General features: G+C 38.9%; 1 protein-coding gene across 6 annotated transcripts in view; it reads left to right on the top strand.

Moving 5' to 3' along the window:
• The first annotated feature begins 650 nt into the window (after nt 1–650).
• The window catches only part of EFCAB11 (EF-hand calcium binding domain 11), a 122465-nt gene continuing 95180 nt past the window's right edge, over nt 651–27935 (top strand). For 2 of the 6 annotated variants that reach the window (XM_025042141.1, XM_015599618.2), the window contains exons 1-5: nt 651–838; nt 1398–1493; nt 4864–4909; nt 17138–17239; nt 18314–18404. In XM_025042141.1, coding sequence (XP_024897909.1) covers nt 764–838; nt 1398–1493; nt 4864–4909; nt 17138–17239; nt 18314–18404 — 410 coding nt within the window. In that variant the 5' untranslated portion in view covers nt 651–763. Of the gene's footprint in view, nt 839–1397; nt 1494–4863; nt 4910–17137; nt 17240–18313; nt 18405–22396; nt 22641–22808; nt 22995–27935 lie in introns of those variants that run through there. The other 4 variants (XM_006925521.3, XM_015599619.2, XM_025042140.1 and 1 more) reach the window with 3 other exon arrangements.

The raw sequence follows: 27935 nt of genomic DNA, 5'->3' as shown, positions 1-27935 counted from the left end.
AAGAAAAAGGCTTTTGCTAAACGGAACCCTCTCATATTCCTTGCCTTTAATAAAGATGTTTGCTATGGAATTTGGGCTCAGTGGTGTTTATACTACTTATTCCGCGTTTCTTTCACCAGAGAATTGAATGAAATAACTTGCTGTAAATGTCCTAAGGGCTCACTTGGTTGGTTTCCTGAACGTCTGCTGTGTGCCAGGCATCGTGCTAGGTGCTGGAGTTACCGAGAGGACAAAACATCCCCAAAGGCTCTACCCCAATGACTTGCTGATCTGCACGTGAATCTTGGATTTGGCTTGTTTTGTTTGGTTCGTTTTATGCTTTGTTCACACTTTTTTTTGCGTCTTCTATAATAGCACAGTGCCGTGGATCAAATTCTCAAAAGTAATTTATTGTAAGGTGTGGGAGAAGAAAATGAAAGGAATCGCGCGGTACACATTGGAGAAAGACCTAGGTGAGCAGGATTCCCAGCAGCGCGTTAGGGGTTAACGGGACTAGACGGGGCGGAGCCAGTGCAGGGGGCGGGTCTGGGAGCCTCTCCGCCATAGGCTGTTCCGGGGAAACGTTATTAAAGCCTCTGGCCAATAGAACTGCGGAATCAACGCCAGTGGCTCGCAGGCCATCCAATGGGATAAGACGTTGGAGGTGGCTGGCCAGGTTTATTTTCCAGAGGCGCGGTTAACGTGGCCGGTGGTCTGCAGCGCGTCCGTGTCTGGCTGCGGAGGTCGCGGGTTCCGCTGTACTGACTCGGTTGTGGCGGTCGCGATGTTTTTCTCCCAGGCCGGCGCCCAGCCGCGGACGGGGGAAGCCAGCCCCTCAGAACGCAAGAAGTTGGTGGAAGTAGGTGTCCGGAGGGCTGAGTCTCGGACTTTAACTTGACTCGGGGCTCTCACTTTGGTCACCCCGCCTGGATTTTACTCAGCCTCGTTGCATAGACAAGGAGTGGACTATCCTTCCAAAGTGTCATGATTAATGACAGCCTAGGGCTGCAAGGCTTCTGGCTGCCAGTCCAGAGTTCTGGCTACTTCTAAATTCCTTCTCCACTGCCGCAGAGTTTACTAACTAATCTGCATCTCTCCTCCCTCCTGTCAAAGCCAGCCCCTTTGCCTCACCTTCCTAATTCTAGGACCGAATTTTTGATAGATTAACCCAATGGTTTAAAGGAATTAACTTGCGTCAGTTTAGCGATTAAGTCTTTGGAACTTTTGAGGGGGTAAATTTTAGCCCATCATTAAGATTTCTTGAGAATTAAAAGTAGGATAATGAAACTCCATTTTCGAGCCCTACAGCTGGGCTGAGTTTTAGATTTCTGAGGTTCAAATTTAATATAACCTAGTAATAAAAATAATGGAACAGACGGTTTTTTAATCTTAACTAAAGGTACTTTAATTTTCCTCAGGTATTCAAAGCATGTGATGAAGACAACAAAGGCTATCTAAGCAGAGAGGACTTTAAAGTAGCTGTTGTAATGCTGTTTGGGTACAAGCCCTCCAAGGTAGAGCTTTCTTTGTGTATTTGGGGATGGGGCAGACAATACAGGGATCCTAATGGTGAATGGATCCTAAGGTATTTATAAAGTTAATCTCTGCCTTATAAACAATTTCAGAGATGTGCCCAGTGCTGAATTTTATCTTAAAAACCCAACTGAGGGATGAATTAGAAAGCTACCTCACTAGAACCCATGAAACCTATCTCACCACCAGGCTGCTAATAATTATAATAAATATGAGATGCTAGAGAGGTGTCAAGAGGAAAGGCTGGATGGGGAGTGTTAGTAATAGGAGGAATTCACAGAAGTGACATGCAGGGTTTTTTTTTTTTATTTAAAAAATTTTTTTTGCTTTGTTTAAATTATAAAAGTAATACATTTACATACTCAAAAAATTCAAACAATGCAGAAAGGTATAAAGTTGAATGTAAACTCTTCTCCCTCCCTACCAGAGCATAAAAGCATAGACCACCACCACTTTTTAAAAAACAGTCACATAGTATTCTCATTATCCAGTTCCTGTTTTTGGTCATTTAGATTCCCTTATTTTTCATTCCTACAAACATTGCTGCAATGAGCATCCTTTTGTACCTATATCTATGCTTGTGGATGTATATGTGGAATTCCTAAAAGTACAATTCCCAGGTACATTTGAAATTTTGTTGGATATTGCTCTCCAGGAAACGTTGCACTAATGCACTAATAATGAGAGTTGAGCCAAGTATATGTGGATGTATATGTGGAATTCCTAAAAGTACAATTCCCAGGTACATTTGAAATTTTGTTGGATATTGCTCTCCAGGAAATGTTGCGCTAATGCACTAATAATGAGAGTTGAGCCGAGCTTGAAGGGACAAGTGTCCTTTTCTCTCCAGGAAACGTTGCACTAATGCACTAATAATGAGAGTTTTCTCTCTCTCTCTGTGCTGCTCCCCTTGTCTGTTACATCACATTCTAGGAGTGGATCCCTCTTCTTAAGCTGCTAAACTGTAATTAATCAGAGGCAAGATCTAGTCCAGGTTTAAGAAATTCAATTGTAGTCATCAAGCAGAGGGAGCACTCGGGGGTTTACCGGGAATGCCCTCCCTCGTGTCCTCGTTAGACCAAACGGCTTGGCGATCACTTTGGCTCATTGTCGCGTATGAGTGGGCTCTCGCTGTCAGATTGTAAGCCCAGTGAAGCCAGGGATCACATGATGTTTCACTTCTCCATCCTTCATTAAGCTTAAATGTATCACGACCTCACCGTAAATATGGTCTGTTGACATAAGTAGGTCCCATGAAAACCCCAGGTGGGTTCAGAGTGGTTCAACTAAACTATTAGGGGATGTTGGTTACTGAGAGGCCCATTACGGAGCTCAGAGAAGTAGTCAGGACTGACTCCCAGCAAGCTCCCAGCAGCTCTCCTGTTAACACGCAGTCATTTCAGCTGGAATGCCAAAGCAGGTCAGCTGAGCAGACTCAGCCTTTGAAGCACTGTCTTTAACCTGGGTTCTGTTAGGAAGATAACTGGTCTCCCACCTTTATCACCCTTGAGTCTACTAAGTTGGTTTTAATTTTAAATGTGAGTAATTTAATGATAGGTACAGTGATGTGGTAACTTATGTATATACACTCCATGAAATTTAATAGATTTTTACTTTTCATACCTGGTTGAGGTTTTGGATTTTATTTTTTAATCCAATGAAATGTTTATTGACTGCAGATCACTAAACTGTAAAGGGCTGGTATAGGAAATCACCTATACACTTATCAATCATTTGTACAATGATTTTTTATTAAGTAAATAACACTTAATGTGTACCCTGTGTGAAATTTAACAGATTTTTACTTTTATATTAGGTTTAGGTTTGGGGTTTTATTTTTGAGTTTTGCCTTTGAGCAAATGAAATATTTACTGGATGCAGGTCATGAAGCAGTAGAGCACTTAAATGATAAATCACTTATACACTTATGCAATTGTTTACACAATTAAATTTATTAAATAAGTGTTCCTATTTAATAAAAAGAACTCTTGGCTAGTCGTTAGATATAAAAGTGAGTAAAACATAGACCCTATTTTGAAGCAGTTTACAATTTAGCGTAGAGAGACTTATAAAACTTTGTGATATATACTAGGAGAAGAACAGAAAGAACAAAGTGAGTGTGACAAGGAGAAGGGTCTGAGTCCAGTGGTAACTGTAATAGGAGTCCAGGCATTATTTAGACTAGAGGAGCTGACCCCTCTGACAGGAAAAGTCTGGGAGCACTTTATGGTGGTGGAAGTTACTCCACGGTGCTCCACGGTGCTCAACTGGATGTGGTGTCCGTAAGAGGGTGCTGTGACACCAAGGAAGAAAATTCAGGGGTAGGAAAGTCAGTGCACTGAGATGGGGGCACATTAAGTTTGAGGAGGCTGTGAGCATTCCAAGTGCATTCACTTGTTAGATACTGTGCTGGTGTCAAGGTTATGGTGGTAAAGATCTCTCAGATCATGCTGCCTCTCTTAGACACAGAAATCTGAAATTGAGTGGAGAGGTGGGAGCTGGAGATAAATGTGGGACTCCTTGGTTACAGGTGGTAGGTAGCTCAAAAAAGGGCACTGGATGGAGGGCAGTAGCCTGAGGGTAGAGCATTGAGGAGAAACAACATTTAAGGGCCGGCAGGGGCTCCAAGAAGAAGATACAGTAGGAGCCATCTTGGGAGGCAAAAGGAACCAGGAAAGTTCTGGGCATGGAGTCCAGGGTAGAAAAGCTATGTCCAATCCGGCCAAGGACTAATCCGGTTCTAATTCCATAATGTTTATGCTCCCCTCGTAACAATGTGAGAAATGCTTGTATTTTAATATTTAGTGAAGGCAGGGCCCCAAACTTCATATACAGTCTGTTCTCAAATATGTTTAAAATGTATAGGGGGGAAAAAGCTAGACAGGCCAAAATGTTAACAGTGGTTTTCATTGGAAGGTCGGTTTAAGATTTTTTTCTTCTTTATAACTTTTTATATTTTTTGTTTTCTACATGATGTTACTTTTACAATCAGAAAGAAAAAAAAAAGCCATAGAGCCCATTTCTGTATTTGTCTAAAATGGAAAGTTTACCTTTTAGATTATACTATATATGTAAGAGCCAAGTCGATTTTACAGGCTTACACTGTTTTGGTCAATGAAGTAAAGTTTTAGAGGTCATTAGAGTCTATAGTAGATTAGCATCTGGTGTGTAATAGATATTGATGAAAGCATAAAGTGAGTATTATAGCTGTCTTGTGACATTACTTGTCTGCTGGACTCAACGAAGTTGGTTTCTACTAAAATACATCCCCTCCCCACACCCCAGGAATTAAGGACTTGCACTGTGAAAATATTTGATGAAATTATATGTCCTATTCTTTCTTTTTTCTAGATAGAAGCCAATTCTGTGATGTCTTCATTAAATCCAGACACTTCCGGTAATTAATAAAAGTTAATACTAATTTTTAGTACCCTTATTTAGACATTCATAAAACTAAATTTAAAAGCAAATATAGAAACTGTAAAGCATTGTGTTTAAGCACATTTTTATTTTGTTCCATTTCAAAGAAAGTAGTTTTCATTCTTTTAATTTTGATTAATTTGTGTATTCATAAGTATAATATATGTTTATTGTAGGAAAATTTTAAACCATTGAAAAACATAAAGAAAAAAATGTTGCTTATAATTTCAACATCCAATGGATGATTTGGGTTTTCTGACTTGAGCAGCTAAATGGGTGAAAGTAACACTTACTGAAATGGGAAGACTGGTGGAGAAGATTTGGGGTTGGAAGAGACCAAGAGTTTAATTTCGAATATGTTAAATTTGAGAAGGTTCAACCAATGGGTTTCAGAAGAAAGCTCTGGGCTGAAGAAATAAATCTGGGCATCATCAGCATGTAGATGGTTTTGAAGCCTCGCGAATGGATGAGACCACCTAGCGAGACAGTGGACGAAGAACTTAGGAATGATAACCTTTAGAAGTCAGGTAGAGGATGAGGAATGGAAAAGGAGACTTAGGAGAGGCAGAGGGGCAGGAGGAAAAACCTCTGTCAAAAACCAAGTGTCTTTGACAGAAAGAAAGCCAAGAGGTGGATAGTTCAAGAAAGAGGGTGTGGTTACCACAAGCACCTATGCTGTGGAGAAGGAGCATAAGAACTGAATAGGATCCGTTGGCATTGGCAACCAGGGTGTGTGGCGACTGTAGCAAGATAAATTTCAGTGTAGGTGATGGCGAGGCCATGCTGGAGGGGGTTAAAGACAGATGGAAAGTGAGAAGGTGCGGCAATGTGAGTAGATAAGTGTCAATAGGTCCACAATGGTGCTTTGTTTTTTGTTTTGGAACATGATGATATCGCTAAGCTCAGAATGGCCTACTGCAGCAGGAAAAGGAAGATGAGAGAGAAAGAAAGAAATACCTGTTGTTTGAGAAGATAGGATCCAGAGCATGTTGGTGTGGCTTTTTAAAAATTACATTTTTAAGAAATAATTAAAAATAGTATAGAAAATAGCTGTATCCCTTTACCCAGATTCACTTATTGTTAAAATTTTACCCCATTTGCCTTCTCATGTGCACTTTCCACCACCACCCCTTCCTCTTGCTGCACCGTACATAACCACAGCACACTTATCAACTTCACAAATTTATACTGAGACTATAATTTCCCATCTATGTTTCATTATTGTCACTTGACATAATAATATCCTTCGCAGCATCTTTCCTCGTTTATTATAGGAATTTTTCTTTAGTGTCATGTGTCTTTAGCTTCCTTTAATCTGGAAAATTTCTGTAGACTTTTTTTTTTTTGCCTTCTTATAACATTGATATTTTTGAAGAAACAGCCCCCCTTCACTGGTTTGGTTTGCTTTGTTTTTTAAGAACAGTCCTCATTTTATGTTTGCCTGATTTCCTCTGTAATTCGAATGAAGTTTAGTATTCTCAACCATAATACTGTTTCTGTCATATGTCGCTCTCAAGGTGCCACATCTGGAGGCATACAATATCCATCCGTCTCTCCTAGATAATATTAACTTTTATCACGGGCCAAGACGTTGTCCAATTGCTCCATCGTATTATTTCCTTTTTATATTTTCTTCTCTTGCAACTAATAAGCAGTCTACAGAGAGATATGTTTAAGACATTGCAAATATTCTGCTTCTCATCAAAATTTCCCCCTAGATTTGATATTCATTCATGATTCTTGTTTGATCCAGTTTTTGCCATAATGGTTGCAAATTAATGGTTTTCTAAGCCCAGTGCTTCTTTCAGTTAGCTCCTGGCATTTTACCATAATCAAGAGACCTCCCTTCTTCCTTATCTATTTATCTACCTGTCTGTCTATCTCTCATCAGCATGGACTTGTGAATTTGTATGTTTTTAATGATTTATAATTTTTTGCTGTACTTAATTCTTTCAGGGCTCAGCTTGACACAGGTTTGGCCGTTGAGTGCCTCCTCGAGCTGTCTCTTCTGTTCTTTTGACTGGTCTGACTTTTTCTTTCTTTTAAAAACTCTTCTTTTTATTTATAAATATTAGATTCACAAAAGAGTTTATTGGATTGTTTTTCCGTATACAAGGTTTGGTATCACATATAAAACATGGATTTTAAAACGATATTATTGCTAGGAGAAGGTGTTTTTTGCATACTCCCTATCTTGATGGAATTTCAAGTTATTCAAATATTGTTTCTTTGATGTAAATTACTTATAACTTCTTGGTGATGATCTCCCTACATTTTTTTTTCTTTGTGTTTCTATGTGAATATCTTATCTACAAAGATTTCTGTCTTCCGGATGTTTCCCACATTTTTTGCTTCGATAACGTTTCTCTCTCTTAGGAGTCCCCGATGGCCAGTGAGTGGTTCAGTCTAGATGAAGATCTTTCCCAACTCATCATATTAATATTAGCGTTCCTTTGTTTTGTGACTTTTCTGATACAGCAAGTGCGAATCGGAAAGCATGCTCACATCCATTATTCTCATAGATTTCCTTCCTTCTGTATAATCTCTGATTCTGAATTAAGGATTTGACTTCACATAGGTTTTCTTTCCTTAACCAGTTCTTTGATGTACAGAGAGGTGTTATTCTGGAAGAAAGAGTTCCCACGTTCTTTACGGGTCTATTGAGTTCTCTGATGTAAAGATTGATCTCCAGCAGAACTTTTCCCCACATTCAATATCTTAAGTTCTCCCCCAATATGTATTATTTCACATTTAGTAAGATATGACTTCATAAAAAGGTTTTCCCATATATGTTCCATTCTTATAGTTTCTCTCCTGTATGGTTACTTTGGCATACAATGAAGGGTAAATTCTGGCAGAAGGTTTTCCCACCTTCTTCCCTGAGTGCTCCAATATAAAGGGAGGACTGATTTGTGGATAAAGGATGCTGCAAGTATTCATTGTTACTTTTCTCCCCTATGTTTTTTTTTTTTTACTCGACCTTTGAGAGAAGTTTGACTTGTGGCTGAACATATGTTCATGAAATTTATAAAATTTCATCTCCTTTATGAGTTCCCGAATTCTTGAATTTTGACTGTATGCAGAGATAGCTCTCAACATTTGTGGCAGTGCTGGACCTTCCATCCACTCCGAGTTCGGATGCATGCTGGAGCTGTAAGTTTCGAATGAGAGTTCCTGCACGTTCACACGGTCTGTCCTGTGCCTGAATTCTCATACGTAGTGAAGGCTGCCTTATTATGGAACATTTTCTCAATTCATTATGGCCCAGGGATTGCTTCAAAGCTGGAATTTTTTGATACTGAAAATAGTCTCCCTTTGAGGGCTTTTGACTTTGATGCTGTGCCCCCAGACCTGCTCCCGCCTGGGTTTCCTTGCATTTACTATCAAGGATATTGCGTCTACTCTCACATCCACTTCTCAATCGAATCATTAGGATGCTTCCTTTCACAGCATCTTTTTATAATATTAAAATATGTTTTTAAAAGTTTACGAAGTAAATTAGTCATCGGAGAAATTCAGGGGAAGATTGGGTTGGAGGAAAGAGATCGAAGTGTAGGTACTTAGCACCTTGCTCCAAGATTACTGTGAAAGGACTTGCCTTAGTTTATAAGCTCCCAGTCTTTCCCCTTCCTCTTCTGGTCTCAATAGCAATGTCAAATTAACTTTCTCAAGCATTGCTTCATGATTTAAAGGAATAGACTTATAGCCAGCATTCTAACTCTCTAAGTAGCTTCAATTTGTGTTCACTTGAAGGGAGACTCAAGACCACAAGCATCCAAGAGAAAGAGTAAAATAGCCACCCTAGCAAGAAATCTCTGCTGAACTCTGATTACTGCTAACATACATTATTTTCTCTTAGAGCTTTTCGATACTGAACCAATTTCAGACCGTGAACTCCCTCTTATCTCTCTTTCAGTGACATGTCATATTTACATGTTCTTTTCCTTGCAGGAAGAGGGTTTGTGCACAGATGAAATGTTTTTCCAAATGTGTTACCTCTCTCCTTAATGTTTTCATCTTGAAGAAGAACTGAAATGTTGCCCTTGGCTTTCTGGGAACTATTTATTCAGGTTGTCAATTTTCCTAAGTTCTTCTGGGTAGCTGTGACTTGGGAATTCTGCTAGCTGTAGCATTTCTTACATCCAGACAACATTGTGCCAGGTCTCCAGCATGCCAGGATTCTCTGTGTAGTGCCCAGTTGCTGCCCAGCTTCCTGGGCGAGGTCCAGACTCACCTGGATTGACCCTGACTCGGCAGAGTCCTGGCGATGCACACACTTCACAGAGCACCTACACCTGGATTCCCAGATCCTGATTCCCAAGAACTTCTGGTCTTGTCTAAACGTGAGTCATTTCTGTAGAGTTTCCTTGTAAAAATTAAGAGTGGAAAGTTACGTCAAAGCTCTTAGAAATAAGAATAGAATGTCTCAAGGAAAGTCACACTGGAAGAATTTGAGGGCAGCCAGAATGAGTAGCAGAAAGGTGCTAATAACATTTTTTCATCCCTATAACCTAACAAGCAAGTGAGTATTAGCAAAAACTGTTTAGGCACCAGGAACTAGAAATTATATTTTTGGGAGAAAAAATTCAAGCCATTTATTTAAAGAAGCAGCAGATCACTATTGGCGTTGGTTCCAAAATATACTATTGCTACTTTTTTCATAGGATTTATTTCATTACAACCATTGTTCTGTGCTGCATTTTATATCTTCTCTAAGCACAGAGAATGAGGTTTGGAACTAGAAGAGACCTGAAAACTGTCATCTATTCTCTTTGTTAAAATAAGGAAACTGGGATCCAGGGAGGAATAATAAAATACCTTAATCCTGGCATTTGATGGTTTCTTATTTGTTTACAAACTACTTTTACATGCGTTGCAGTATTTATTATTATAGATGTTGTAGCTATGCTTAATATGTCCAGACTCTGTGATGATGCACAGATTGTTAAATTTAAGGCAACTTGATGACATGAGGATTATCTCCATTTTATAAGTTAAAATAATAATCTTGAAGTTTAGAGAGGCTAACTAATTTGCTCAGGGTGTCACAGCCAGCTAATAAGCAGCAGACCACAGTGGTCTGATGTCCAAACTTACCCTCTCGACCACTCAATAAACCCTTCCTTTGATTATAATGGTCCCATGGGCCCTACCGGTCATTGTACTGTGGCAGAGTTGAGGCCAGTGTTCGATCCCGCTAGGAACTTAATTCATCCATGAGATGAAGTCAGGAGGGAGGCAGTACCCAAAAGGCAGGTTCTGTGCAGTTGCTAGAGGTTGATGTCAAATTTGGTCTTGACATCCTGACCTAGTGTTCAGAGCAAATGGGGATCACCAAGTACAGCGATCATTGTCCATGTGATAGAAACTCTTTTTCTAGACAGACGAGTGTTCCTCGATGTGGGATATTTCTTCCTTGGTGTCTCATAGAGAGGAAACTGACGAGCGGATGTTGATATCCACAAACTGTTCAATAAATACATTAGTGAAAGTTGTTGAGGCTGTTCCCTAAACTTTCCTCAGTGTAGGCCAGTGTTTAACACCAACCATGTCTGGGCAACTCCATGCAAGGTGAAGACCATGTGTGAGCTCAGATGATTTGACTGCATCGTGGGGTAAATTGTAGCGCATTTTACGTGAATGACAACAGCTGAGAACTGCATGAACATTGCCCCACTGAATCCTCTCACAGCTGTCTGTGTGTTTTTATCCCAGATCCATACAAAATATGCCTGAGGGAAAAACCAGAACAAAGTACGTCAGAATTTTGTTTTAACTGGGTGATTAGATTGAGCTTTTTCTTTTCCCATTACTGTTTCCTTATATTATTGCCCTTTTAGAACATTGAACATATTTTACTTTCATGCTTAAAGAAAAAGCTTTCGAGGAACTTTTAACCTTTAACTTTGAAAGATGGGAAAATCGAAGAGATTGATTCATCATAAAGGTGATTATAGACTGACTCAGTCATGCTCTGCAGTGTCAGTTCAATTGAAAAGTAATTTGTGAATGCTGAGGTTAATGGCCAGTCGTCTTGTATGCTTTTATTTATTTTTTTCTGACTTGTTTTGAACAAGACAGTTGATAAATTAAAATTTCCATTTTCTAGTCTTTCAAGTTTTATGTAAACGCCTTTTGTTGTTGTGTATGTTTTGTCGATTTGGGCTTCCACTTAGCAACTAAGACTATGGGATGGCAAAGTTTTGTTTGTTCAGATTTCAGTTGACCTCTAAGTTCTTTTCTATAATCAGGAAACCATACACATTAAGGTTACCCGTTCTTGAAATCATAATCCCAGGACTATTTTGTGGTATTGCCTGGATAGTCATCCCTAAATTTATTTACCCATTTGGAGGATGCTGAATCAGTATCATTGTAGGGATAGAAAAGAATTAGGAGACACAGACACTGACCTAATGACATTAAAAAAATAAAATGTGGGCTAGGGAAGATGAAAGAAGTATTGTCACTTCTTTTATGGCCAGATGTCACATAGATCCTATACACAGGAAAACCTCTAGAGAGTTTAGTGGGGGTCAACACTCCTCTCCTGCACAGGTGTGGGCTGGAGCCAGATGTGGAAGGATGAGTGAGATTTGAAAAGGTGGATTAGCAGGAGAGAGAACATAGTAAATGAATGAACGCAGTGCAGATGCCACCTGTGAGCTTGTCCTCCAGCTCCTGGTGCTCTCTCTGTTCTGCCCGTGCATATACATAATGTGGGTGCAGAACTCAGCTTGAATTTAGATGTACCCGCACACTGCAATTCCATAAACGTGTAGACTTTGCTGAGGTGCTTTGTTAATGGTACAGAGGAGCTTTATCACTCACTCTCCACAGATAACAATGGAAAAGGTCAGGTTAGGGCTTTCTCCTCTGGGAGCAGGGGGGCTCTTTCTGCATACCAACCCCGCAGAGCTTCTCAGAGTTTCTCTCACAGACTCTCTTCCTCCACGTTGTGCACCCTCAGTGGCCGAAATTTCTTCTCTCACATCCCTGCCCCTCATTTTACAATGCCCCGCTTCCCTGCCCACCTCAGATGTGCAGACCAAAGTATCAGCTCGTTAATAATGAGTCCTACTATAAACAGGATCCACCTTCCCTGGAATATTGTTACCCCCCGAACCAGCAAGGAGTAGAGTGCATGCCTATGCACGAATGGCGTTCAGCAGAGTAAGCTGACCTGATGGAAGCTGAGAGTTGGGAAGGGCTGGGAAGGAAGGGTTAAGGACCGGTTTGCCTAGAAGGATTAATGAAGCTTTAAATTCCAGAATAAGGTATCAGAACTTTGCACTGTTAACATCAAAGAACCTTTGCAGGTTTATGAGCAGGAGATGTACATGATAAAAAAGGTAACGATTCCTGCCCGCGTTTGATAGAAATAGGGTTTTTTCTGGTTCAGATTATTCTGCTCTAACCTGCTTTACTCTTCTTTTTCATTTCCTTCCCAATGATATAGTAAAACTTGATCTCTTCCATTATGGAAGATTCTTTTCCTCTTATTCCCTTTTATGCAAGAAGCTGGAAAATATTAGTCCTCTGAATTGACTTATCCATCGTACTGTGACAACTCACCATCATTGATGCCGCTTTCACCTTCTGTCCTTAAAATATTTTTATGTGAACACATTTTATCTTTTTTTTCTCTTGTGGCTTCCAGAAGTCACAATCTAAATTTTATTTCTCAAACTAGAGAAGGCTTGCATTATATCTTTTAAAAGGTCACTTAATCCTTTTAAACTCTCATTTTTAGGCATCTTCAATCTTGGGAAATATTAGTATGTGGCACGATGAACGTGAACCCTCTCTTTTCTGTTAAACCTAGGACCAGACTCATAGTCTAAATAACTTGGCATTTTTATTGTTTTCTCCTTCACTCTCCCCAGGTTTATTGCAGTTTCTAATTTAAGCTCACTGTGATAGCTGCAAACTAGACTGGTACTTCATTTTCAAGAGGATTTCTCTGTATGCACTGACCCTGAAGCTTAGAACTGTGAACCACAAAAAATATATACATAATGAAACGTTCAAGGAAAATATTTATCTAGTTTTATTGGACTTTTTGAATATATCCACCCCTGTAGTGAAAGACGATTATCCTCGTAGGAAACGGCTTAAAAATAACAACAGAAAAATAGAAAAGATAACATTCCTAGTCTATCTATAATACATTCATTAAGTAGTTTGGAAAGTAAAATATATATATTCATTACAGAACACGAAAAGGGTCTATTTTACCAGAGTGGATTATAAGATGGAAGGAAACGTTTTCAGTGATGTGAGAAGTGCATGGACTTGCAGACTCTAGACGGATTTGTAAAGATTGTTGGCCCCCATGGCCTTTAAGGCATGATCCTCAATCCTGGGGCCTATGGGGGCAGCAAGGGCTCTGCTGGCAGGGGGTGGTGGGTAGCCACCTCACTCCAAACGGGATAGCTCTGCCTCACCCCCTCTATCCATTAGGCTTCCCTACAGCTATTTAAAAAAAAAAAAAAAAAGGTCTGCAAACTACTGATAGAATCCAACTGCCAAAGCACCTTCTGAACACCTTCTGCTGACAGATTAATCATAAACTCAGATAAACACGCAGGTCTGGGTGGTTCCTGATGTTGTCATCCTCATGTGTAACTACAGCAAGGTGTGTATAGGTAACGGTGATTAGGGGAGGAGTGTACTTAGGAGACCCAGTGTTGTATTTGAAGTTAGAATGGTCTGAACATATTCTTTCACTCCAGGGGTGGCCACAGGCAATGCACATCTCATTGGGTATGAAATCCAATGGCAATAGAATTATCGAAAGTCTTTGTGAAGTGGTAATTTTGGATTTGACTGTTGTTACAGCAGGTGGAGCTAGTAGGAGGACCTCTATTTCTAGGCCATGTGAAGAGCAGCAAGAAGTACAAAACTACATTCAATGCGTTTGCATTTCAGAGCTTCAAGATTAGCAAACCATTATGCACTGGCTTTGGAAAGTGGTCATCCTGCTACAGTGTGAGAGCCAAGCTGAATGAAAACTTTGTCCTTTTTAGAGAAGGGGCTTGCATTCGGATATGTGTTGCCATGGAAGATTAGATCAAGTTAAGGGCATGTGGTGGCGGGGAGGCAGCAGAGATGCGTTTATGTGGTTTAATATTACTTGATGACTTTTAGATTATTAAGAAATAAGGTGTATGATCCTGTGGGAAAATACTGTCAACTCAATTTCTTATGCAGAATTATTTATGTTACTATATCATTTCTCTTTTTAAGTGGTGATAAACATACAGTTGAAATCCATATACACTTTCTCCTAGGAAAATCTAAAGAACATTTGCTTTTTATCCCACAAAGTTACGAAGTAAAGAACTGACGACTTTATAGCTCCAAATACGGATGAGTTTTCTGAATTAGTAATTTGCTTATCACCATTCATGTACTTTTTTTTTTCTTGTGACTCACACATTTAACCATGGAATTGTGCTTTTTTCTTATCATTTCCCTAAATCAGATGCAGTGATAAGTAAAGAACAAATATTACGCATGCTTTTTCTTTACCTCTGATTTTTGTTTGTTTTTTACTATATCGTATGTATTTAGAAATCAGGTTTCTGAAATGATGATTTACTTTGCCGGTTATGTGAATAAAAAGTGACCTACTTTTTTGCTATCAGTTTACAGAGTTATAAGATCATTTAAAATACACATTTTAATGCTTTTTTGCTGAAAACTAGAGATAATATCTTTCTATTATTTTGTTTCTATTAGAAATATAAATATATTTCTATTATTTTGTTTACTTATTCAACAAACATTAATGAATGCCTACTTACATGCAAGCTATCAGGCCAAGCACTTGGGATAGAATTGTGAACAATACACAATGCTTTATCTCAGTGTTTCTGAGGCTGATGTCTGGCCATATAATTACCAAAGGACCAGTGGATTCTAGGATTATGTTACAAACACAGGGCTGTTGGGTCACAGAAAAGGGGCTCAGGTGAAAGGAATCAGGGTAGCCTTCAAAGAGGAGGTGAGACCCTAGTTGCACCTGGAAGGAGATGTAAACAGTTACTAGGAGGAAAGGGACAGTGCACACTCCAGGCAATGTGACCAACACCTGCAAAGCTGTGCAGGTGTGAAAGAGCCAGTCGACTTGGGGAAGCATCGGGAAATTTGCTAGGAGGCTGGAAAGGTAGCTGGGGCTTGACTGTGAAGGGCTTCATCATATGTGTCATGATCAGTCGATACCTCGTTCAAGGATTTCAGTTAATCTAGATGCTATTTAATCGATTGGCTTTTGGTGTTCATGAAACTCAAGTTACAGATTGGATCCTGTGGGAACATGGCACGATGACTTCAGTTTTAAACTCAGCTAGCAGTTTTAAATATGTTCTCCAGTCACAAAGGTGATTAGATGAGAATGGAGCTGCATCAAAACATACCCTAACTGCTATGGGAGAAAATGCTACATGTACTCAAGCCAGAACCTAGGGGTTATTCTTGACATCTCCTTTCTCACTCTTCATCTGTTCTAAAACGTCTGGAACCTTCCACTTCTCCATTCCCACCGCCAGCACCCTAGCAACCACGTCCCCTGCCAACAGGCTCCTAACGGGTCTCCCTTTTTACATTTCACTTTCTCCCACTTCTTTTATGAGGCAACAGCCAGAAAGATCTTTAAGAAATTTCAATCAGATCATGTCACTTCCAATTCAAATCTTTTATTGGCTATCCGTTGCAACTTAAATAAAAACCAAATCATTTCCTGCTGTCCATAAGGGACTGTGCATTCTGGCCCCTGCCCCGCTCACCAGCCCTGTCATGGATCGCTCTCTTGCTCACTACGTTCCAGCCACAATGGCCTTTTTTTCATTTCTCCCACTTCCCACCCCATGGCCTTGGCACCCGCTGTTCCCATTGCCTGGAATGCTCTTCTCCCCATCCTTTAGCCAGTTAGTTAGTATCTTCTTATCATTGAGTTCTTAGCTTCAATATTACGTTCTCGAAGAGATCGCTCCCTCACGAGTCCACTCTGCAGGATTCCTGTGACTCGTACCACCTCCTGTTTTTCTCCTTATCGCACATGCCGCAATTTATAATTACGTGTACGTTTGTGATTGCACTGTATAATCACTGTTTCCCCCAGTATGCCAGTAGGTCCCTTGGGACTGGAATCACATGCGTGCTCTCTTCCCCTCTCTTTCCAGAGCTTGACACAGTGCCTGGCACACAGTGGGTTCCAAAGAGTTGTAAGCGAATCATTTAAACACATAAAGATAGACTGACTTTTTTAGTGTCTAAATCTTTATAAGAAAAATGTGGAAAATTAAGAGCACTATTTTCTCTGGTTTTTCAACCTTTAGAACTATTTTAGGAAAGGTACGCAGCTCAGCATCACCTCACCAAAAGAAAAGAGTGTGAGTTTTTGGAAATTAGCATGTGGTTATTGTACGATTTGGGGCTATTTTTAAGACAGTGATATATTTTTTAATGGATATCCTGAGTATAAAAATGAACTGCTCTTTTTATATATTTAGGGCTCAGGTCATTGAAATGTTTAAATTCTTGGCTCCGCTCTTTAAACCTACTACAAAGATCACATTAGAATTCATTTTAATAGACTTTGTAAGCACAGTATCCAATCTCATGTGATCATGCTGGGCTCTTTTATTATGAGGATCACAGGAAGCAGAGCTGGAGGCAGCAGAACAGTCGTGGAGTGCACCCAAGGCTGGGGACGGTGCCAGCCCTATTGTTTATGGAACATTCTCTCCACCTTTATCTGTGGTGCGCAATTGGTATTGACTTTTGAGAAACTACTTCTTCGCCCTGATCTCCCAGTTGGAAAAAAACCCTGCGGTAATGACATCTGGCTAAGAAAAAAGGGATCAAAGAGGCAGAAGGAAAGAAAAATTATGAGACCTCGTTTAATATGTAGTTTGGGGCCCGTCTGTTAGATCTCTTAGAGAAAGAGCGTTACACTTTTTCAAGGTCACCATTCCTTTATCCCCTGGAGAAGCCCAGGGAACTATGACCATGTCTCGCTTTTGGCCGTTGACTGCTAGCGTTGGGCCTACTTAGCGTTTAGCAAACTATCTTTTTGACTTTGTAGATCTTTAGGAATAAATACTGTTTGCCAAAATTAAGATAAATTTTTGTGAAAAAAAATCACTATGTTTTGTTTTTTCTTAAAGAGGAAGACAGTTTTTTTCCTCCCAACTTTTAGGTATATCACTTGAGGAGTTTTTAAATTTTGTAAGGAAAAAGAAGGAACTTCAGCTATATCGGAATGAAATAAGACACATCTTCACAGCTTTTGACAGGCACTGTAAGTCTTTTCTAAAGTGTTTTGATATTAAAAATTGCTGTTAAGGAGCCGAATGGGGACATATATTCAGTGAATCAAATAAATATCATTGTACGTTTATTTTACTGTGTTCATTAGCTGTTACCTTAGATGTTAGTGTGAATTTTTTTCTCCATCATGATCTTCAATTCTTGACATTTACCATGGATGAAATAATATTTACAGTTATACAGTTGTACCTATGATTATAAAGTGGACAGCAAAAGGACTGGCCATGTGGGTTATAGGTCATGAGCCACCTACGGAAGTGGTGGAGACATGTGGCTTCTCCTTCGACTCCTGCTTTGACCACACATGATTGGAGGAATTCTTATCCAACGTTGGGAGTGGCTGAGAGGAGTGGCTTCAGACCCTCTAGGCCCCACAGATCACATAGGATGAAAATACTTAGGGAGTCCAGATTCAGTATCTTGGCTGCGGGTTATAGGTCATGAGCCACCTACGGAAGTGGTGGAGACATGTGGCTTCTCCTTCGACTCCTGCTTTGACCACACATGATTGGAGGAATTCTTATCCAACGTTGGGAGTGGCTGAGAGGAGTGGCTTCAGACCCTCTAGGCCCCACAGATCACATAGGATGAAAATACTTAGGGAGTCCAGATTCAGTATCTTGGCTGCTGTTATAGTTTCCCTCTAAATTATTGTTATCTTATATATAATATAAATATTATACTATACTTCTAGTACCAAGCAAGAAAAAAGTGAACTTGGAAAAATAAGTTGTTTTGGCAATTTACAAAGAATTGAAGCCTAATGCCATTATTGCAGTGTATTTCTCTGTAGTCCTTTTGCTGGGACTCAGAGAATCTGCAAATGATGGGGCCAGAAGTAGCAGTGGCCTTCGAGATCACCTGGGACTGCACTGAAGCAGAGTAGTACTTGATTCTTAAATTCAGATTACCTTATGTGTAAAATCAACTATACATTTCTGCTCTTCTCCTAATAATAAAAGTATTATGCAAGTTTTATGGCTAAAATAACAGTTCATAGGGTTAATAGAAGTAAGTGAATGTTTTATATTTTGTTTTCAAATAGATCGTGGATATTTAACTTTGGAAGATTTCCAAAAAGCGTTTAAACAGGTGGCTCCCAAGTTACCAGAAAGGATTATTCTTGAGGTTTTCAGGTAAGACACCAAAATCTTTCCATCTATATAGCCCTCGATTTACCATTTGCTTTTACCAGTTTTCAGTTTTATCTTTATGCTGATTTTTCACTCAGAACGTTTTCATCTCATTGCATATTGTCATGATCAGGAGAGAATTTTATAGTTGGCTATCGATGCACCATACCCTTGACAGTGGGGCGCTTGCACACCAGGGAGGTGTATAAAAACACTTGTTGGCAGGGGTGGGAGAGAAACAGGAACGAAATAGAACTTCTTCATATATTTATGTGTCGACCAGAAAAAATGAAGCTTTAGTATTTAACTTGGATGTTCTTGTGCTCGTGTCCCGTATTTCATCAGGCACAGGTTACACAAGGTTCTTGAGTTGTCCAGACAGAAGAGTTGGCATTACTTAATGGTGGCCTTCTCGTTCATTTGCTTTCAGTTTTTGCTACATGTTGCAGTGCATGCATATCTGATAAGGTCGATTTAAAGGATATATTATGTCACCTTTATGAACTAATCTTGACAAACAGGGCAAGTGGCTCGAAAGCAGTTTCTCTTAGCAAACTGCAGGTTGAAGGTGATATGAATAGAGCAAGCACATGTCGACACGAGAAGATGGCAGAGCTGCCGCTTCTCTGATCGGCAATGTGGGCTCTTGATCAGCCCTGTTACCTGGTGTATTGATTAGGGTTCAGTATAGCAGTGAGAGCCAGAAAAGCCAAAATGATAAAGCTCAAAAGAGATAGCAGTGTACTTCCCTCTCACATAAACGTGGGCAGTCCGGGGCTGATCTGATGGCCACGTAGTCATGTAGGACCCAGATTCTTCCTTCCTTGTTGTTCTGGCTGCCTCGACACCTGGCTTCTCCCTTTCGCTTCAAGGATTGTTTAAACTTCAGCTATCAAACTTCAATTGCAGCAAGGTAGGAGGAAAGGGAACAGAAGATATGCTCCTCCTTTTAAGGCTATCCATTTATTTGACCTTACATCCCAGTGACCAAAACTTAGTTCCAAGGCCATGTATCACTGTGTGGGGGAGAGGCTTAAAAGTATAGTCTTTGCTCTGGGCAATTATGTGCCTTCTGAGTTTCTGATACTGAGGAGGAAGGAGAGAATGAATATTTGGGGACATCTGGTAGGTGTTCCCATTTGAGACAAAAGTAATTTTGTGAAATCTGGCCAGAAGTCAGCCCTGCCCATTAGAAACTATCAAGCAGATTGTTCGAGATAAGGATTTGCACTTAACTTATTAACAGATGTATATGAAATTCTCTTGCTGCATCATTCACAAGTTACTGAGCAAACTATTGAAGAATAAAGGAGTTAAAGCCACATGCTGACGAACTGCCATAGGGCAGTATTACTTAGTCGATTCTGGAACAGCAAGTTTTTTAAAATATAGTAGCATCTTTGTACACACTTTGTGATGAGATGAGTAATGAATGTCAAATGTATTTCTAACTCCCAAGGGTTGTTTTTAACAAAAGAACAAAGAATTGCTACTTTATTTTTCTTTTACAAAAAGACAAGTGTCCAGATTTGCTGACCCTTATGTGTTAAGTGGTTTCAGTAGGAGCTACCTCATAGAAGTTTCTGAAAAACGCACTCAAATATAGAAGCAATGAGTGAGAAAGTAACTGCTTCCCAAAAGAAACCTGTGCCACTGGGAGAGCATTTTTGAAAATAGGTGTTTGGAAATGTGATTAAAAAGAAAAAAAACGGTTTGTGTCACCTATTAAAACCCTTCACACCTGCATATTCAGTAAGTTGAATATGGGATGTGATAAAGCTCAAAAGAGATAGCAGTGTACTTCCCTCTCACATAAACGTGGGCAGTCCGGGGCTGATCTGATGGCCACGTAGTCATGTAGGACCCAGATTCTTCCTTCCTTGTTGTTCTGGCTGCCTCGACACCTGGCTTCTCCCTTTCGCTTCAAGGATTGTTTAAACTTCAGCTATCAAACTTCAATTGCAGCAAGGTAGGAGGAAAGGGAACAGAAGATATGCTCCTCCTTTTAAGGCTATCCATTTATTTGACCTTACATCCCAGTGACCAAAACTTAGTTCCAAGGCCATGTATCACTGTGTGGGGGAGAGGCTTAAAAGTATAGTCTTTGCTCTGGGCAATTATGTGCCTTCTGAGTTTCTGATACTGAGGAGGAAGGAGAGAATGAATATTTGGGGACATCTGGTAGGTGTTCCCATTTGAGACAAAAGTAATTTTGTGAAATCTGGCCAGAAGTCAGCCCTGCCCATTAGAAACTATCAAGCAGATTGTTCGAGATAAGGATTTGCACTTAACTTATTAACAGATGTATATGAAATTCTCTTGCTGCATCATTCACAAGTTACTGAGCAAACTATTGAAGAATAAAGGAGTTAAAGCCACATGCTGACGAACTGCCATAGGGCAGTATTACTTAGTCGATTCTGGAACAGCAAGTTTTTTAAAATATAGTAGCATCTTTGTACACACTTTGTGATGAGATGAGTAATGAATGTCAAATGTATTTCTAACTCCCAAGGGTTGTTTTTAACAAAAGAACAAAGAATTGCTACTTTATTTTTCTTTTACAAAAAGACAAGTGTCCAGATTTGCTGACCCTTATGTGTTAAGTGGTTTCAGTAGGAGCTACCTCATAGAAGTTTCTGAAAAACGCACTCAAATATAGAAGCAATGAGTGAGAAAGTAACTGCTTCCCAAAAGAAACCTGTGCCACTGGGAGAGCATTTTTGAAAATAGGTGTTTGGAAATGTGATTAAAAAGAAAAAAAACGGTTTGTGTCACCTATTAAAACCCTTCACACCTGCATATTCAGTAAGTTGAATATGGGATGTCCCAATCTAGTGCCAAAAAAAAAAAAAAAAAAAAAAAACTTGCAAAGTTTTAGTGGTTTTAGAATATAGTTTTTAAAAATATAAAAACTTCATAGCATTAATGTTTTCAAGAGCAGCTGTCAGGAGGGATGGATATTTGCTAGCTGAAGGCCAGTTAGCAATAACAACAACAACAACAACAACAACAAAACACACTCCTAAACCTTTTCCTTATGGAAGGATGGAATTAAAAACTGAGGGACTCAGTGCCACGGAATTAAAAACCGAGGGACTCAGTGCCACGATTCTCTTTTTCCATTCATATCTACATATCTTCACTACATATCTCTGATGGCCATTAAAACCAAGTATTAAAAAACAAGTTACTCAATCACAAAGGACTAAACTGAGATGTTCAGAAATAATAAAGTATATTAAATCATGTTCTTGATAAATATGATTAATGATTTCTAGTGACAGCAAAAGGTCATTTGCCATTAACAAATAAAATATTCGTGTTTTTAATTCTTTAGAATTTCTGTATTACGTTTTATAATGTACATAGTATATTAATATAGTAGCACATGTACATATAAGCTATAAATAAGTATATTCTTAGGATCTTATCCTTCCAAGGATTGTGTGATCAAAACATTTTGGAGTCAACTGCAGTGTAAAACCAAACAGGCACTTTAGTTCATTGAACATGCCCTGCTTAAATTGTAATTCTGTTATTATTATTATAGCACCACAGTCCCCAAACCATAAATGATGCATAGTAAGTGTTAAATGAAGTTGTGAGACCATAAAAGGAGAGAAAAATTTTTTCTCTTAGTGCAAATTGAAATAGGCCAAAGAAATAGAGATGTCTAACATCCATGCATCTTTCTGTTTTGGTGGTGCAAACAATTTTCAAGAATAAAGAAAAGTAAATCAGGCTGTTAGAGATGCAAACGTATATAATGTTTCTAAAGTTAGATACTCACTTTTTGAGAAGACTTTGACTTAATTGACCAGTGTAAATGGAGTTCATTACCCGGGTAGGTCCACAGTTGCCCAGAAGAAAGCTGGTATTTGAAAATCACTAAAAGAAGGCAACTAGAGAGGGAGAGTTCTAATTAAATCAGAGTCATCAGTGGTTTTAATGACTGAAGACACTTTCATAATCTTCAATTCAATGTCTGCCAGATTCTTCCCAAAGAAACTTCTAAAGACCAAGGGCAGTCTCTTTCAGAAGTACCTGCCCATATCACCCTTTCATTTTACAAGCCAAACCAACCAACCACAACAATAAAACCAACTAAACAACCAAACAACCAAAACAAGCAATTCAAAAAGACAGACGGGGCCTGAGGCATCAAAGAATCATTTGACTTTATAACTTGATAGAAGCACTGGTGTGTCATTCATTAAATCTGAGGGTGTTCCAAGAACTAAATGAGATTTTTAGAAGGTTTGTGAATTGTTGCCTAACTATTAGTGGTGTTTACTTTAGTGATTTTATCATGAATAAAAACAATGTGGTTTTTAAATATACGTGTATTACCGGAGCTGATAGCATTCACAGTCTGTTCTACAATCATAGTCTCTTTTGTTTTAGTCTTACTTGTGCAGTTAAATGGACTCGGAGTTCTCACCTGGAGGTCTTGTGCCATAGTTTCTGCTTAGCTGGAGTTGACCCTCCAGTAGGAATCATGAGAACTCTCTTCCCTGGTGTCTTTCATGTTCAAAATGTTTATCTGGGCCATTGTCCTTGAATAAAAATATATAATGCATCGAATATTAACATTTTGGAGTCACTTTCTTTTTCTTTGAGAATCTCGATTATGCTTATGTTGGAATTCCTTTTAAATTTTTTTATTAATTTTTATTTCATTTGCTTGCTTCGCTCACTATGTCTCTTAGTATATTTTTAGCAATGTCTGTTCTCCTTTGTGCTTTATCCAATACGGCCTTTTTTTTTCTTTTTATGGTTTTATTTTTCTCTTGAGCTGTATCTGCTGATGTTTCATTTCCTTTTATTGTTTTGCTATATCTTGTTATTTTACAATATCTCCCCTAAGCCTTACTATATCTACTTTCGACTCTTGTTTTATGGAGGTATTTGTTTTATTGGGGGAAACAATGATTTCTGAGGTTTTATTTTTAATAGATGATTGCTTAGGGGCTGCTAATTATGGATTTTTCTCCATATAAATTAAGAAAAGCGAGTTTTCTACCGAGGGAAGGGTTTTGAGGAATAAGTTGGTTTCATAAATGTTTATTATTTAGACTTAAAATTTTGAGATTCTTTTCAGTGTTTAAAACATAACTGCTTTCTACTTAGAGCTGATAATCTCTAATGATTTATATATTTGTGTTCTAAAATAACCGAGTGTATTTGCATAACTAAAATAACTTTTTCTACCCATTACAAATGGCAGAAGTTCAAAAGGTATGAAGACTGAAAAAACTGTTTATGCGATAGAATTAATGTGGGATAATAGACTGTTTTTAGTATAAAAAAGTTGAAACAAATAAAGTCTTTTTAATACAAATGAAACTTAACTGAAAACTTTGTACCACTATCTTTACAAAAAATTCAGAAATCTTCAGTGACTCTAATGAGTCAAGTTAAAACTATTTAACTTGGCTCTCCAACATCTGGTCACCTTTCCAGACTTATCTTTCATTAGTCCCAAATTCCTGTGTTTTCCTTGGCATAGTGCTTATTCCTTTGAATGTGTGACATGTGTTTAAACTTCCTTCTGTTTCCCTTGCTGGCAAAGCCTCTCCCTCCTCCCTACCTGTTCCAATTAGTCCTCTCTTCATGATCCTGCTCAGTAAAGCCTTTTTTTCTTTACTTTGAATAGTCAGTCTTTGTCTCCTTTCTCTAAATTTCGGTAGTACTTATGGTTGTGTATTCTTTTCAATGACTTACTCGATAAATAAAAATATAGAGTTTAGGATTATCTCCATAAAATACTACAAGCTCTTTGAGTTTATGAGCTTATCTACAACTTCCACTGTCTCCAGCATACTGCTTTATTCATTGTAGTTACGTAATAAGTGGTGGTCCATTGTCACTCTAAATATCCAGTGACAGTAAAATTCTCACTTATAGTTTAATTTATGGTTCGATGTACACTTATAAACTAGGAAAGAGTACATTAAAATGCGGTACATTATAATCACATGTGGCTTCGCTTTCTATCTTTCTTTTTCTACATGTGATTTTTACGAATCAATCTCTGATGGCCTCTCTTTGCTTTATTTTGGGGGCATTTTCAGTTCACCATGTAGCCTCTGCTGTCACCAGGAAGCTGGCTTAATGTTCTTTCTTGACTTTGCTCACCATCAGCACCCTGCGGTATTTATGGCTGGCGTTTTTTCTGTGCATGAATGTTTATTTCTCCATGCCTAAGAGCCTTCTCCATCTCATTGTAAGCACTGAGATTTGCACATGCCTACCACCTGTCAGTGGGCAAGAAGTCCTAGGAAGCTTTTTCTGCTTCCCAGGCATGAAATGAAATGTGGATGTGTAGAAAGCGCACCCTAACCCTATGTTCAACGTTCTGAATGCACAGGCGGATTGTCCGATAATAATGTAACATGGAAATATTGAACAGCATTTTGGGCAGCATTTTGAGGAATCAAAATGCTCTCCAGTCATGGCAGGAGCTGTTTAAAGTTATGTCCGATATTTCTGGCGTAAGAATCCCACTCTTCATGTTACATTGGGAGGGTAAAAAAATACAGAACATCTGATTCTCCCTTTTGAGGTATTAAAAATTGAGCAACAGAAAGAGCATCATGACTTGTTGACTAAAAGTTTTCAGTTTCAGAGTGTCAATGGGGTAGGGGCTTAGGAATGCAATTTTAAAAGGGAGTTATGGATACTCTTTTGGCAGAAGGATAATATATGCCTCATATCGTAGCTGCTACAGAGGGAAGGATTGTCATGAGCTTGCGTAAAATGAAGTAACAGACTCTTCTGCTATGCTGAATGGAAGAGAGTCTTACAGAGCTAGGGCCCTATAGGAAAGTGGTTTTTTAAGATAGCATTTATTTTTGCAAATCATTTGCATCTCTTTTGAAGTGTTATTCCTCACTGTGTTCTTTAGCTACCTATAATTCCTCCCTACCAGCAGCTGACTTGTTACATACCATTTTCTCGGACAGTCAGTCACAAGAGAATTTCATAGTTATGATTTTGTGCATCAGAATGATTCTCTTATAAATGTAGTCACATGACCTCGACAAAATCACGGTTACTGTAGTGGGTACCTACTTTGGGATATGATTATTGATCTGTTGGTATCTATATGCTCCGTGTATAGACAAGTATAAAAAAAGCCTAGAAAGCCTATCTCATTCTTTGTAATCGTACCTAGACATGTCTGCCTGGGCACGAGTAATGGTCAAAGAAGGAGATTTCTTGGGTTTCCAGTTTTTATTTCATGAATTTTTGTGTCTTCTCTGCAATGGTCATACCTTAGTTTTTCTTCCTTTTTTTTTTTTTTCTGTTTCAAAATTTTATTGCCAGAGATCTTCTCTTCTGATTATTCTCCTGTGCATATTCACTATGAGAGATAGGGATGTGTGTAAGCTTTTCAAGATGACCTCAGTATTTCCTCTCTCTGGGGACTTTCACATGTGATGTACTGAAAAATGTGCTTTAAAAATCGAGTTATCAAAATGATTATAGTCTAATCATTTTAAGACAATGCCTGTTTTTCAGAGTGTTGTTCATCAATTTTGCTCCATGAACAAAAATTATATCCTTGTGTTTGAGGATAGTTCTTTTACCAGCAAAAACTAGAATTGGTGGTGCAAGAATTAAAGCTCCAAACTGCACCGGAAATACGAGTAGAGAAGAGTGATGGATGACTTTATCACATAGATTTTCAAGTAGAATGTGTTATTTTGGTTTCTTCAGTTAAACTAATTGAGTTCATGTTATCAGGGATGTTTTATTTGGCTGGAAAGAATACTCTCTTTCACATTTAGGGTGTCTAGATTTTGTAGTGCTCTCTCACGTTAAATCCATCCAGGTACAAATTCTATTTATCCTTCAAGGCCCAGCTGTTAAGATATTTACCTTAAAAGCTGGCCCTACCTGACACCCCACCTACTACCTTCCAACCTCCAAAAAAGAAATAGTCTCCACTTTTTGCTTTTAACTCCTAATCTGTCATAACTATCTTTCTTGTTTATGCTTATTCATGGTGATTGGTATCCATATATTATTGCCAGTGTTAGAATATGAGCTTAACACAAGCAGGCACGCGAGAGTATTCATCATCACACTCCACAGCACAGTTTGTACGTGTTGAATAGATGATTACATTTTATGTAAATGAATGGCTTGCTTACGCAGTGAACAGGCTTTTTATTATGTATTTTTGTTTCACTCTCCAAATGTCACACTGGCACCATATTAAGGTTGCACTGTGCAGTGAGCCCCATGGCTGGGGATCAGGACTTGAGTTCTAGTCTCAGCTCCGCCACTTACCAGACTTCCCACAGATCACTGCACCTCTCTGGCCTGCACTCTCCTGATCTCAGAAATGAGGCTATTGCGTTATATGATCTGGCAGGCTTCCTCTAGCTCCGAAACCCACTGATGGGGTTATCTATCATGGAGAGTGGCCTGGCAGTCTCCTTTATTTTCTCCGTGTATCACAGATATTATTCAGAATCCACCACAGCATGAATGCAGATGTGGTCTGTCAGTGTGACAAAGACTACTCTCAAGAGGAAATTACTGGGTTTGACAGTGACCCAACCCAGGGTTTCGTTTTGAGATGTCACTATAACAAGCGTTATGGCCAACGTATCCAATTTCTCATCTACATATATGTTTGAATACCCTGTTCTGGCTGTAACAGCACGAGAGCTGTTTTTCTTTTAATTCAACTGTCACATAAGAAACTGCTGCCATGGTTTCTCTCTTATGACCAAATGTAGCTAACCCTTTCACTCACCCTTGAAGTTATTAATAGCTGCACATCATGAATGTATTCATGCTATTTTCCTTTATAGAAAAAGGAATCCATTTCTTATGTTTTTCTTTTGTAGTAAATAGCTAACTTCTGGGTGAAAATTTTGATAATATTGTGTGTTATATTCATAAAATAAGAAAAGTATTTGCTAAAAAATTTATATTTTATGGAATATTTAAATTAACATTGTTTTAAGATGTCGGGAAAAAATAGGCTCAGAATTAAGAGTTATACTTCAGAGTTTCAATTGTCTTCCTTACACGTAGCCCCAAATCAAAACCAAAGATTTCCAGTGCTGTGTTTTTTATCTGTGACATACACAGCTATGAGTTTGCTACCTCATGTCCAGCCATCTCATCTACCTACCTTCTACCTAGTCATTCTGCCCCATCAGGTTGCTTTGAACAGATACGTTCTTGTCATTCAAAGAGTGCACCAAAGACCATCAGCTTCGATGTTAGAGAGCTTACTAGGAATGCCTACTCTCAGGCCCCACTCCACATGTTCTGAATCAAATGTGCTTACTTTAACATGATCTCCGGGTGATCCATATGCACATTAAAGTTTGAAAATCACTGGCTGCCCTTCCAGTTACATTTTGGATAATGATAGTAAACTGGTATTACCTTCTAATGGTGCTTCTGGACTTGAATAGCTTTCATTGCCTACCAGATAATGCCTAGATCCTTAGCCCGACATACCAGGTGCCCCTCCACACACACACACACACACACACACACACA

This window comes from Pteropus alecto, unplaced genomic scaffold (assembly GCF_000325575.1).
Source record: "Pteropus alecto unplaced genomic scaffold, ASM32557v1 scaffold8, whole genome shotgun sequence".
Classification (NCBI taxonomy): domain Eukaryota; kingdom Metazoa; phylum Chordata; class Mammalia; order Chiroptera; family Pteropodidae; genus Pteropus; species Pteropus alecto.
Note: the sequence above shows the minus strand (reverse complement) of the source record. Positions and strands in the feature narration are given on the sequence as shown.